At 40.9% G+C, this 12,056-nt stretch overlaps 1 protein-coding gene across 1 annotated transcript; it reads right to left on the minus strand.

Moving 5' to 3' along the window:
- Nucleotides 1-8,331: 8,331 nt before the first annotated feature.
- On the minus strand, nt 8,332-10,749 carry LOC9301651. The gene is made up of 5 exons (XM_021015713.1): nt 10,669-10,749; nt 9,799-9,957; nt 9,412-9,561; nt 8,485-9,330; nt 8,332-8,390 (listed from the first exon to the last, which is right to left on the minus strand). The coding sequence occupies exons 1-4, from the start codon at nt 10,747-10,749 to the stop codon at nt 8,611-8,613; spliced, it is 1,110 nt and encodes a 369-aa protein (XP_020871372.1). The 3' UTR covers nt 8,332-8,390; nt 8,485-8,610.
- Nucleotides 10,750-12,056: the final 1,307 nt, after the last annotated feature.

Genomic DNA, 12,056 nt, shown 5'->3' on the forward strand with positions numbered 1-12,056 from the left:
AGAAGATTATAAACAATCCAAAATCAATTTGAGAATCCAATTTCAAAAGCAGAAAGATCGAACAATAATTAAGAGTGACGACGCAACAGGTGGTGGTGGTGGTTCCGCCAAAATCTTGGCTTCTCCGGAGGTTGGAGCTTCACTGTTCTCTATAGAAGCGCCGCCGCCATCTCCCAACTGAAACGAAAACGGAAATTCCCAAAATCGCCCTAAATATTTCAAACTAGAAGCTCCAGATGGCACGGAAAGATGGGGAAGAAGAAGGTCTCCGATCATAAACCTTTTGGGTGATTGGATAAAGGAGATTTATCTTCGGGAGAAGAAGATGGAGGAGTTCTCTTGCCGCTGATTCCGTCGGGGGTGGTTGTATTGTTATTGCCTGAGGTAGATTCACTGCGCGGAGGTGACACCGTGACTATTTCTTGGAGACTCTTCTGTCAATAGTAACTCTTGCGGCGATTCTTTGAGAGTTAGAAGAAAAAATCAATACGAGAGAGATGATGAATTTTGAAACAAGTAAACAAGAAATGTGATTAGAGTATTTGTGTATTTCGGTGGGAAACTTTAAACCTTTTAAATTTGGGTATCGGACTAGAAAATAATGGAAATTGGATGAAAACGGTTATTCCGAAAAAGAAAACATTAGTCAAAATTATTTTTGATAAAAAATGGGATGGAAATTTTGGATAAATTAGACATATCGGATTATTTGAGTATAGTAAGACTTGCGGCAAATCTTTGAGATTTCAAGAAAGATTCAATGCAAGGGAGATGAAGAGACACAAGAAAACAAGAAATGTGATTTCGGTTGTTGAGATATGATGTTTATGTTCTATTTTATATGATGTTTTCAGTTTTCAACGGATTTTAGGTAGTTTAGGTCTTACTCTCAACTCTACATAAAGCTTAACGAATCATAAATAATTTCCATTTTGTTTTCATTGGTCTTCTGATGCTATATATAGTAGTTCTAGTTTCAAATATCTACAGAAGATATTTTTTTGTAGTGAGTTAAAAGCAGGTTTCTAAGAAAAGGATTTTCTAAGATTTTTCATTTCAGTTCACAAATCACAATTGTCTGATGAGACACAAAAAAAAAAAAATGCAAGTAATCTCAAAATGTCTTGAAATTTGAAGATGTTTGTAACCACAATACGAAACTTAGTTCAACAATATCGTTTAGTTACAGTTATCATAGTGCATCAAGTACTAAATTACAGAGTTTTGGCCTTATAGTAAAAAGAAAAGAAAGAAAAAATATATATATAGGAATTTATTTGGGAAATTTGTATTTGTCACCACCCAAAAAAATATAAATAGGAAACTAACCCATACAAAAAAAAAACAATGATATTGAGTGTATAAAGTATAATAATACAATTATGTCCTCACCACCATCACTACTCACCACCACTACTCCAGCCCAGAACCATCACCACCACCGGACCTTCCACCACCAGAACCACCACCGTCAGAATCTCTGCTGTCGGGATCTCCACCGCTGGATCTCCACCACCGGAAACTCGGTCGCCGAAACCACCGCTGCCGGAACCACAACGCCATGAACTCCGCTGCCGGAATCTCTACCGGAACCACCATCACCGGAATCACCACCACCACCATTGGTCATTTTCCATACCCTTGATGTTATTTACTTAAACTGATACATATAATGTGCTATATTCTTAAAATATTAGTAGATGTAGTTCCTGAACTCTTTTAAGGGATTATTGGCTGGAATACCCTTTTTAGGCCAAAAGCTTGAGCCATACCCTTTTCCTTTTGGGCTTTTGTTTTTGTCCTTTTTTTGAACTTGAGAAGACAATATTACCCCTGGCGTAAGGAGCGGGAGGTGAGGGATTTCGAAAATTTTTTTTCGTTGAACAGCGCGTGCTCTGTTCATGGAGGTGACCGCCGGCACAGTAGATCTGCGATTCGTGTGGCTGAGATTTGGTAGGGTTTTGTTTTATGGTGGATGTCATTTAAAGCCTCTTAAGTCTTAAGTATGAGGATATTATAAAGCGACTGCCCTCTTGTGGACATTGTGAACAAAGTTCTGCTGCTGCAAGTTCGATCTCAGATCTAGGTTTGGCGTGTTTAGGAATAAGATCGCTAAAAGAGTTATGGATCCGCAGGTAATCGTGTTCTTTATTTTCATGTAGTTTAATAGTTTGCTTTTAGGGATGCGTAGGAGTAGGTATTGAACATGGTTTCTTATGATATATATAATTTTTTGCAAGGAGCGGATGTTCCTGTATTTGTGATTGCTGGAAGTTGGGAATGTTCTGATAAGGGTATCTGGGATTTCTATATTGCAAAAGATTGTTTTGCGCGCAGTATTAGGATGAATCTATCTATGACGTACGAGGAGCTGATTTGCAGTGTGCGTAAAGAGTTTGAATTGGATGGCCTGAGCTTCAAACCAAAATTAAGTTACTGGCTTCCATGCCAACTTTCTGTATTTGCAGTGAACGCAAGACCTCCTGTCGTCATTGCTAGTAATATTGGGGTGAGAAACTTCTTGGCTGTAAAGGAAACTGCAGTTCATCTTAATCTATTACTGTCTCTTGAACCTGAAGATAGTGATGATGTTGGCGTCATGTTGAGGAAACAATGTTCAGTAGCTGCTGAAAAGGCTAAAGGTCTAGCTGACACTGCAGAGGCTTTCGCAGCGTTGATGCCAATTGACCCAGGCATGCCTGATGACCAGAACAGTAATGCAACCAAGTTGAGTGGTGTTAGGAGACGTCTATTTGGTGGGAATGAGGCATCTTCTTCCAAAGAACCATTGAGGATGTACTCTGTTCCTGAAAGTACTGATGCAACATGGACTCAGTCAAGTTATGACAGAGAACCTGGTTTCATTGAAGACGGTGGGACAAAAGAGAGTGGTGTCATTAGACTTGCTGATCCAGATACACCTTCTCTGTCTTCTAACTGTGAAGAGAACAATGAAACAGTTCCTGCTGGACAGCAAACCTTAGCATCAGAAGAGGAAGAAGAGTTAGTCAGAGCAGTTGAAGCAGCCGAGAAGCAAGAAAATGAGCGAGTTATGCGTAAGGGGAAAGGGAAATGTACTGAAAGTGGGGATGCTATTCTAAGTAACCATAGTGAAGATTCTGACAGTGATGGGCTTTTGTGGTCAGGAACAGACGATGATGAGCTTTGTGATGAGGATTACTGGACCTTGGCATTCGATCGACAATATGCTTTTGACTTTAATTCCTCCTTACTCCAGTTAGGGGAGCCTGAACCAGCTGAAGTTGCACCAAATGCTGAAGATGGAATCTCTGTGGAGGAGGACATAGGTGCAGTAGTTTTGTCATATGTAGGAAGGCGAACTGAGGACCCTGCTGTTTCACCTGAGGGCAGCCTTGTAGGGAATGGTAACCTACCTGTTTCAGAGCACACTTTTGGGGAGTCTGATTCCCTTGCGTTTTCTAGCGGCAACATAATAGAGAATGCTTCCCCTGTAGAAACACTAGACAACCAAGGTGGAAATTATGCCTCTGTCTTTTCTGTTGGCAAGATTGAGAAGAGAAGCAAAAAGTGTGCAGCATATCTAGATGCAATTCCTCTTGAGCATTGGACACAAGCGTTTTGTCCAGCTAAACGCTACAACATGATGAGTAGCAATATTGCCGAGGCTCTAAATGGCGCATTAGCAAAAATTGTTGAACTACCAATTGTTTCAATGGTTGAGTCTATTAGAACAAAGTTAATGGAGTGGTTTTGCTTCAGAAGGGAGAAGGGAAGGAAACTACTGGCTATGGGACAGGTGATAACACCTGCTGTCAACACATTACTCCTCCGCCACCACACTGAGTCTGCTGGCTTGGCTGTGAAACCAGTATCAGAGTGGAGTTTCCAAGTTGCTTCGAAGACAAAGTAGTACTATGTGGACTTAGCTCAGAAAACCTGCGCCTGTTTGCAATTTCAAAAGCTGGAAGTCCCTTGTTGTCATGTCTTGGCTGCAGCAAGGAGGAAGCGCGTTGAAGTACCTTCTTTGGTAGGTGAACACTACATGGTAAAAGTCTTTGCCGCCACTTACGAGAAGCTGATCTTCCCTGTGCCTAATGAATGTGACGAAGAAATTCCAACTGCTGTGCAAGAAACAGAGTTCATCCCACCTGAAAATAAGAATGGTCCTGGTCGGAGAAGGAAAAGAAAGATCCCTTCCAGTGGAGAGTACACGGTAAGGAAGGAAGTTATGTTTTCTACATAGCCGAGAAAAACTGAAAATTTAGGAACTAACAGTCTCTAATGTTTCTGCATGGTGCAAAAAGGGGAAAGACTGGACCGCATAAGTGTTCTACTTGCGGTGAACAAGGTCATAACAGAGCAACTTGCTCTAACATGCCATCTTAAGGTACATGCCTGAAATAAATATATCCTATATTTGTTCTGTTGGAAGTAAAATTATTGGTTATATGTACTAAACAATATGTTACAATGTGTGGCAGCTGTGTAGATGGAGACTATAACTTTTTGGACCAACGAAGCGGTAGTTTATGTTGCAGTGATTGTTTTTTTGGCGTGGTCAGTTGATGGCCTATGGACACATATGTTTAGCAGCGACGGGGACAGACCCTTTTGTATTTCGGCTTATCGTTGGCTTAGGGCAAGGCAATGTATAGGAAGCTGGAGATCAGCTCGGTTTAGTTGGGTACAACCAACTTGTAAGAAAGTGCCTTAAATGTACATAGGAATTATGGTAATATGAAAGCATGTAATATATTAATCTGATGCTCAAACAAACTACGCATGTATGTCCCTTAAAGTATTAATGGAAAAAGGCTTCTGTTGGTGTAAAAAGAAAACAGCAGGTACTTTATTTATTGGGTGAGTACAAGGTGCAGAATAGGATGTAGTTAGCATAGCTCGCGAAAGCGAGTTGCATACATGTAAACAAAACATCGACGACAAAGGGAAAACACCGTATAATTGTTCAGAAAACAATTAGGCAGACCAGGACCAAAACGTAAGGTATTGTCATAACGACCACTCCTTGGTAATCTCAGGGATGTAACTTGATGTAGAAACATTTCACCAATCTCAACTGCTTCGGGAATGTTAGGAACAAGATTAAAAAATGATTCCATGACCACCATACCTTGGTCAAAAGAACCACAACAAACAAGAACAATTCCCAAGGCAAACCTAGCATATAACATGTGTGGAGCAGCAGCTCCTAACAGATCAATTGATAGCTGGGAAGGACCTGCTTCAGCAGCAAGGCGTAAGCCTTCAACGAACTGGTCAGAGTGATTATCAGCGTCCAAACACCGTAAAAAGAACGGCCTGTAGACAGAACCAATATTTGCCAGATGTGGTGCGAAGACGAATTCATCAATATCGACATCAGCAAGGACGGTCTCGTCAAAGGCAAGGGCCATACACTCGGGTCCAGCAGCTACCAAAGAACCTAACTCTCTGAAACCATGCTGGGAGAGACGCCGAACAATGTCAAGAAGCAGAGGATGTGGAATAATGTTCATTTTTTTGGAGTTTGCGTTTCTGAGGTTGCAGGAGAAAGAAAGAACAACAGTGATTAAATAGGGAATTAGAGGCAAGAGAGGGAACATATTTGGAGTTGAAATGCAGGTGGGGAGTAAGCGTGCAATGACATACATTAAGTGATATAGGTGGCACAGTAGCAGCAAGTGGTAATTAAAAGCTGTGTGTTCCCTTGCGTGTTCTGTCAAGGAAAAGTGACAGTGTAAAGTGCCTTGAAACTAGCAAATGATATGGAAACCAGAAGGTGTAAGCGTTGCTGTAGATACAGGAACTGCTTTTACTGGAACTGTCACATACAAGATACAAAAATGAAAAAGAAAAAAAAGATTTAGGAATAAGATCTTGAAAAGAGTTTAACAAAGAAGGAGGTACATAACACTAAACCAATACAAAAAACACTGCCTGCAACGTCTGTCAATTCGGCACCTAGTAGCAAAACAGGTAGGGATGTCACCATAGTGCCAAGTGTTAGCGTGCGAACGAATCTTCACTGGACCAATATGCATTATGTGTTTAAAGACAGTGCTACCAATAGCATCAGCTTGACGGAATGAACCAATAGACGAGATGAAGCTATCAATTGTGGCAATTGATTCTTGGTAAAAGCCGAGGCAAACCTTTAATAATGCCCGTGAAAACCAAGCTTGAGGTGGACTATTGCCAGAGGAGTATAACAACCGAAGAGCATCTTCAGCACGCCCAAGTTTTGCAGCAAGGCGGATGCTTTCAAGGTAGGCAGCAGTTGGATTAAGAGAGTCCAAACATAGGCGGAAGAATAGACGATAAATAGAGTCTTCGTTAATAAGGCTTGCATCTGCAAGGAAGGTTGAAGGCTGACATTGTTGAGAACAATAGGATGAGATGCGAGATAGTGGTAGAATTTCGAAGCCAGCAGCATACCCCCAAGAGCCTTAAACGAATCCTCACCAACACGTGAGACAATATCTAGAGCAATGTTGATGTCCAGTTTTTCCATTTCTTCTGTGGTAGAAGGAAAGTGTGAATGATTATCTGTTTTTAAAGGCAAAACATGTAGGCACTGGTAGCAAGCAAATAAATGTTTAATAGCTAAGTGGGTGAGGAGCTCTGACATTTATGGCAAGAAAAATCAGGTATATTGCAACATGAGCTAAAACCATAAACCATTGTCATAAAAGTACACGAAAGAGGATAAATACAAGGAACTGAAGTTACGAAGGGAAATAGGTACATGTGAGAAGAGTTAAAACAGAATGGGGAATGTAGTAGAAGCACAGCATAGGTACAGAGCTTAAGGGGAGGAAGTGTAAAGTCTTCAGATATTGGTAAACGCAGAAAAATGCAAATAGAGACAGGAAAACAATCAAGAGAAGGACGGATATTCCGCATAGAGATCCAAGGCGTAGTGCATTCTGATGCTGTCAACCTGCTTCTTTGTAAGGTGCTGAAGCAACGAAGTGAGCTGATGTGAGTGGAGTTCAATAAACTTAAGAGACATCGGGCCACAGTCGCCACCCCGGTCATTTTGCGCAAGATGAGAGACTCGCATGAATGTGAAGCCAGTTGATGGCCAAGTGGCAGGGACATCATTTGAAAGAGACTGAAGCAAAGAAGGAAGCATTTGAGCTATAGGAGACATTTATGAGACGACCTTCCTTTGAGGAGTGCAGTCTTCAAAGGGGTCAAGGATGTCAATATGACCACGACATAGATCTATGGCTAAGGCAACCCAGTGTCTCTTTCCCCAATTCATCGGCATGTAGACAATGTCAACATCTTTGAGCCATGCCAATTGGGAAGGACGGCCATCTACTACACCACGAGCATACGCAATCAGAAGAGGATTCCAAGCATAGGCAGATGTATTGAGGTTCTGGCTGAAACTCATAAATTTGTTGCTCATAATGGAAGTGAACATGGAGTCCAGAAGTGTAATTCTCCGTGATGCAAGGTACGCACCATGTTTCTTCCAAAGGAAGCTGACAATACAGTCAATGTGCTGCAATGAAAAACAATGGAGATCAGAGACAATGGGAGTAAGAACTATGAAAGAGTAAGATTTGAAATGAAGAATACTAATGAGATGTGGAGAAGATGAGACTGACCAAGCTTGAAACCCAGTTTTGAGGCTTAGATATCTCAGAGAAGAAGGCAGCAGGGTATGGCTGACCATTTATAGTGTATTCACTGCAAAACAAACATGGTAAGAAAATGAATGTATAATATGGTATAGAAGAGACAGTTAAATGAGGCGTTAGAGTTCCAGAATATGCTGCACCTGCCTTGAAGCTTTGAAAGTTTGACTAAAAATTTTGAAACAGTTGGAGAGTTTATAGCTTCAAGTGTACTTAAAATGTATTCAGAACAGTCACCAACAGGAGGCTTGGGAGCTTGTTTCTTGCTACGAAGATTCATAGCAGGGCCAGAAACCAGTAGCTGTTGACTACACTTTGCAGAAGGAAGTGAAGCTATGCGAGCTTGGCTCCTTGTCATTGTTTTCCGGGAAGTACTTTGGAGCAAATGTTTAACAGGTGAGGACAAAGGGCTAGGTCCCGCTATACTGTTCAAGGCACATACATCTTTCAGCTGTGTGGATGACGTACTAAGCTGGTTTGGAAGCAGATTTTTGTTATGTTTTGGGGCAACCTGAGAAAAAAAAAAGTAAGAAGAGAAGTAAACCGACTGTGTAACAGGTAAGAGACAATTAGTAGCAGTAGAAAACAACTAACCCCCGGTGTAGTGGACAAATAGGGCGAGGGGTGAGGACAATGAGGGTTTGACACTTCCGGAGCATGGTTAGAAGCAGGGCCTTGATCACTCGTAGAAGGAATGCAGGAGGATTTGAGGGTTAACTTCTTTGCTTCATGAAGCAAAGATGGGCAGCGCAAAGCTTTCTACATAAACAAAGCAAGTAAAATTCAGTAAGTACCATTGTGGGAAGATGAAAGGAAAGTAGCAAAGAAGAACAATTGGTAACCATTAAATAACCTCAGTAAACACTATATTGTCTGGACACAAAGATGAAACGGGATAAGTTGCCGGAGAGGGAATAACAGCAGGGGCATGGCTACCACTGACGGCAGGAGAAGCAGGCTAGATGAGGAAAAAAAAGAATTAGTACAAGCAATTAAAAAAAGCATTGGAAAAGAGAACCAAGGTAATCCTTACCACATTAGGAGGGGCACCAGTGGGGCAGTTGCGAAAGCCAGTACAACCTTGAGAGGAAACATTTGATAAAGAGGGACTTCTAATGGGAGAAGGGAGCGCATTATGGGCTGACTCAGTTAAAGTGTGAGCCGAAGCTGAAAGTTTAGCAGAAGCAACGGAGCTTTCTTTCCGCGCAGTAGAACAGTTAGCAACTGATTCTACAGACATGGCAGTAGAAGCAGAGCGTGTGACACGCCGAGGCAAAGAAGATGCAGGATTAACAGGAGAAGTAACATTAACAGTCGCTGACACAACTGTATTATCATGGAGAGTTTTGTCAATAAGCTCGCGAACTTCAACAATAAGAGATGCTTTCAAAGATTTGACATTTTTTTGAGACAGTGTCTGAGAGCGTTTAGCCTTCGACTTAGAACGAGACCGCAGATCCCGCGTAACCTTTTTGGCATCTGGCTCTTCAGCAGAACTTGAGCTATCAGACTGGCAATGGTTGCATTTACGCTTTCGGGAAGACCTTAGGGATGGTAGAGAGCTATCACCACCAGGCCAAATAGATTTATCGAAGTTAAAAGTTGATGCAATAAGGCCCTCTAACTGTTTAACCTTTGGGTCGCAATGCGGAGACGCGAGAAATGCAGCATCACCTGATGCTGGAGGCAAAACAAAAAGCTGCACAAAGGAAAGATAAAGATCAGCTATTAAGAAAGAGAAAAAAATTAATTAAGCCACAGTGAAAGAAGAAGGACAGACTTGTCGTGAATATTCTACATGCAGAATGTTTGATGAATGGTATGACTTGCACTTAGGAAGACGAGGAATGACTTGGTCAAGGAAATTAAACTCTTCTCCAGCATGAGGCAAGTACTTAAGCAGCAACGGGATATACTTGAAAGCAAACAGCTGAATTGCAAGAGGAAAACCATGTATTGCAATAGAGGATTTTCTAAGCTTGGCTACAAGGGAGGCAGTGTCGAGAATATAAGAACCAACTTTGGCAGTCCGCAGAATTCGGTGAAAGGAGTGTCTTCCCCAAGGATATTTAAGAAAGAAATTAATGTCTTTCACCATTTCAACAACTTCAACAGATGCTTTAACTGGTTGAGAGCGACAAAGTAAAATACCTTCTACAATAACAACCAGACAAATCCTGAATTTACGCCAACTGGCCATAGTAGGCTCCTGTTTAAGACGGGCAAGAAGTTCCTTAACTGTCACAGCACCAGGAGTACCTCCAATTAATTGATACCAGTAAGGTGAAGAACCATCAGCATGAGTTGTTGCAGCCTCAAGTTCTGACTGTGGAGGGAAATCACAACAGGACAACCCAGTGGCATCTGAAATTCCTTTAGCGAAAATCTCAACGGCTGACCCCCAAATACAAACCACATTTCCGCAGCATTGGTTGTATGCAACTGTCTACAGAGCATCTTGATGAACCAGTTGGCTAGAAAAAGAACATTGACGAACAGGCAGAGAGAAGAGGGCACCAAGAGGGGAGGACAACAGAGTCTCTGGCATACCATGCAGAACATTCAAAATATCAACCAGGTACTTAGGTTTTGAATAAGAATTGATACGAACTGCATGAGAAGGATAGCAATCAACAGCAAAAATTCTTTCAGGGAGAACACCTGAAAATATAAAAAGAACAAACATTGAAGCTCAAAACAGGAAGCAGAGTGTGTATGAAAAACTTGAATACAAAGTTATAGGATACTAAACCCTAAGAGACATGGCACTACTAAACCCAAGCAGAAACATTGACAGTACTAAACCCTCTAGGGTACTAAACCCTAAGAGACATGGCACTACTAAACCCAAGCAGAAATATATACAGTACTAAACCCTATAGGATACTAAACCTAAGAGGTATGGGACAACTAAACCCAAGCAGAAATGTATATGATTATGGTAAAGCCTGAAAGCCATGATGACTAAACCCAAGTATAGATGTAAACGATACTTAATGGGAAAAAAGGGAGGTGGACAGGTCGCAGAATTACAAACCAGGTCGAGCAGAGGGAGAAGCTCCAGATCCAAGTGAACCCATTGAAGTAAGGCAGAACCTACAAATGAAAGTAATGTCATTTTTGGGGTCAATTGCATGATAGGTAACAAAATCAATTGAACTAAGACAGAAACTACAGAGGAAATTCATGGGTGTTTAGGCAACTTAGCTGCCATGAATCTTAAGTTTTACAATAAATGCCACATATCCTAAACGGAAACAACAATATCCACCGGCGAGCGGCGAGGTAGAGATCATTCCCATAAGGTATGAAACCTAAACCCTATCCATGTCGGAAGAAGACTGTAGATAGTTATATGGAACATGCAAAAACACAGAGAAACGATGCGGAACCCAGCAGATTAGCAATGGCGAGAGGGAGACAGCAGTAAAGCTCCATTAAATTACCAGCTGCAGCTTTGCCGACGAATTTTAGATCTACGAATTGGAACTCCAGAACGGACGATGCGGCGGTGAGCTCTTTGTTTTCCCCGACGATAGAGAAAGTAAAGTGGAGAGGGAAAGTAATGATTTACTGTGCTGTAAACAGAGAGTTATGGCTACACGGTTGGTTTGTCTGACGTCTCGGGCAGCTGAGTAAATGCACGGGTGAAGCGAAAAAAAAAATTGATGACGAAGAGTCGCAAAGGGTAAAATCGTAAAACAATAGGCTGCACAAAGGGTAAATCTACAAAATGTGCAAAAAAGGACAAGGGCAACAAATGCCACGGTAAAAAAGGACATTTTCTGTAATTGATTCCTCTTTTAATTTCAATAGTAATCAGTTTGACTAAAAAAAAAAAATTCTTAAAATATTAGTAGAAAAGTGTTATTCTTGCAAATGACCCATTTATTTTTCTTTGCATCAATGTAGCAACGTATCTGTTACCAAAAAAAAAAAAATGTAGCAACGTATCTAGCAAGTTACTCTAACCAACTTGTGTTCCATCATAATATGAGGAATGTTATAAAAGTCGTGAAAAGGAGGAATCGTAAAGTCGCAAAAGATGCGCACATGGGTCAAACGTTTCGTTATTTATTAATTTATGTAGAGCCCACCGTCACTATGCACGCATAGTAATTTACTTTTTTACGCCTATATAAACGAACGAATTCGTTCGATGTAAAATCACAATTCATTACTTCAATTACAAGAGAAGTAATAATCTCTCTCCCTCTCATCTCTTTATTTTCAGTATCCCGATCCTTCTGCGGGTATAATTCTTTCTCCATTATTTATATTTATATACACCATATAATAAAGTAATTATTATAACACGTTATCAGCACGATCACTCTATGATCGCTGGAAAAAAAATATACGATATTATACCGGGCGGTATGTCGCCTCGTAAAAGAAAAAATATGGAAAAAAAAAAAAAAAAAA

Source organism: Arabidopsis lyrata (assembly GCF_000004255.2).
Source record: "Arabidopsis lyrata subsp. lyrata unplaced genomic scaffold ARALYscaffold_8, whole genome shotgun sequence".
In the NCBI taxonomy this organism is placed as follows: Eukaryota; Viridiplantae; Streptophyta; class Magnoliopsida; order Brassicales; family Brassicaceae; genus Arabidopsis; species Arabidopsis lyrata.

Bases quoted from the DNA above. Each gene is read 5' to 3' on its own strand.
- LOC9301651 (XM_021015713.1), bottom strand. From the start codon at position 10,749: ATGACATTACTTTCATTTGTAGGTTCTGCCTTACTTCAATGGGTTCAC. The intron at 9,958-10,668 runs GTTTGTAATTCT...TTCCCTCCACAG, and splicing joins TTCTCCCTCTGCTCGACCTG to TCAGAACTTGAGGCTGCAAC. The intron at 9,331-9,411 runs GTCTGTCCTTCT...TCCTTTGTGCAG, and splicing joins ATGTAGAATATTCACGACAA to CTTTTTGTTTTGCCTCCAGC.